This window comes from Etheostoma spectabile, chromosome 23 (assembly GCF_008692095.1).
Source record: "Etheostoma spectabile isolate EspeVRDwgs_2016 chromosome 23, UIUC_Espe_1.0, whole genome shotgun sequence".
NCBI classification, from domain to species: domain Eukaryota; kingdom Metazoa; phylum Chordata; class Actinopteri; order Perciformes; family Percidae; genus Etheostoma; species Etheostoma spectabile.
In genome coordinates, this window is record NC_045755.1 from 17363530 (window position 1) to 17365100 (window position 1571).

A 1571-nucleotide genomic window follows, 5' to 3' on the forward strand; every position below is an offset into this window, starting at 1 on the left:
ACAGTAATTTCATGATCCAATTCAAGAAGTCATTACAGCTAATTGTGGGTTATTATTTTCAAAAGGTCAACAGTTGTACATTTTACAGGGTGTTCTTAATCTTATAAGTCCTTTTTTTTTCTTTCACCCTTTTAGCCATGCTAGTAGCATGGCTCTAAGGATGGCAATGTAGGTTTGTCATTTGGTCGGTTGGTCCACTTCGAACTGAAATATCGCAACAACTTTTAGATGGATTGCCATGATATTTGGTACACACATTCGTCCTTGCCTCGGGATGAATTACAATAACTTTGGTGATCTTTCAACTTTTTTTATTTAGCGCCAAAATGAGTTTCCTCTGAAGGGTGGCTGGGCTCACCCTTTATAGATAGGGTAAGGAGCGAGCTCAGACATCTGGACAGAGATTGAAGTAGAAGAAGAGAGAAGATGCCAGTTGAGGTCATTCTGGTCATGTGATCAGATAGGAGGTTTTCTAGGCACAGAGGGATGTCTAGACTACGCTGCCTGGCCTGCTGCCATGGCGACGCAGCTCCAGATAAGAGGAAGAAACTGCATGGAGGGATTTTATGTCCTAATGCTTTGTCTGCTTATTGTTAGCAGTGGCCTGTGGTATCAGTGGTCTGTTTAAATTTCCAAATAATTCTTCTACGTTACAGCAAACCAATCTGACAGGAGTTACATAGTTATTTGTTACGTGCTGCAGCGCCGCAGGATATCTTTCTAGTATTTCACACGTTGTTGTTCTCCCCCTGTAGAGCTGTCTCCGGGCCTGGCAGCGCTGACGGTGGGCTGTGACTCCGGGAATCTGGGCTCCCTGTCCCGGGTCCAGTTGCTCCTCCTGGACCGACCGGAGCCCGAGACCCTGCTGAGTCCCTTCAGTCAGGAAGAGGAGCTCTCGCCGGTGGAGGACTGGTCCGTTCTCAGGATGCAGTATGATCCAGATTTGACTTCAGCAGGTATAGCGCTTTGTGAGAAAGATGCAGATGTGGAGCAATATATAATGATGTATAAATTAAAGCCCATTTTCAACAAACAAAGGATTCAATGTAGCAATAAATGCACCCTATTTAAATTTCCCATTTAACAACTGTTATGATTAAACCCAACTTCTCCATAAAGAACCAATATCCATTTTGTTTGCCTGTAAATTTAAAGACTTAGAAATAAAATGAGAGGAAGTGACATGGACATTTGAGGGAGAACAACATGCACACAGTTTAAGGCCAGGATTAAACATAAACCAGCAAAACATACAAATACATTTGATACAGGCAGCTTGTTAATGCAAGGAGCCAGAAGAGGAAGTTCGAGTCGGCATCAAGTTTCCTTTCTAGTTACTGAAATTTTTTTTTCAGCCAACAAGTATCCAAAGTATCTGTGGTTTATTTGTAATTGTGTGTTTGAGTGAGATGAAGGTTTTTATAAAGCCAGTTGTGACACACAGGCAATCTCAGTTCACTGTGTGTAAACCTAAGCAACAGATTCAGTTTGAAGAAGAAAAAAACGTCACAGTAAGCAGACAGAGGTGTCTGTCTGTCTGTGTGTGTGTGTGTGTGTGTGTGTGTGTGTGT

At 42.5% G+C, this 1571-nt stretch overlaps 1 protein-coding gene across 1 annotated transcript in view; it reads left to right on the forward strand.

Annotated features, from left to right (window-relative positions):
- The window catches only part of LOC116673340 (histone-lysine N-methyltransferase 2D), a 59868-nt gene that overhangs the window by 23407 nt on the left and 34890 nt on the right, over positions 1-1571 (forward strand). Inside the window, exon 7 of the mRNA XM_032505623.1 lies at positions 756-956. Coding sequence (XP_032361514.1) covers positions 756-956 — 201 coding nt within the window. The remainder of the gene's footprint in view (positions 1-755; positions 957-1571) is intronic.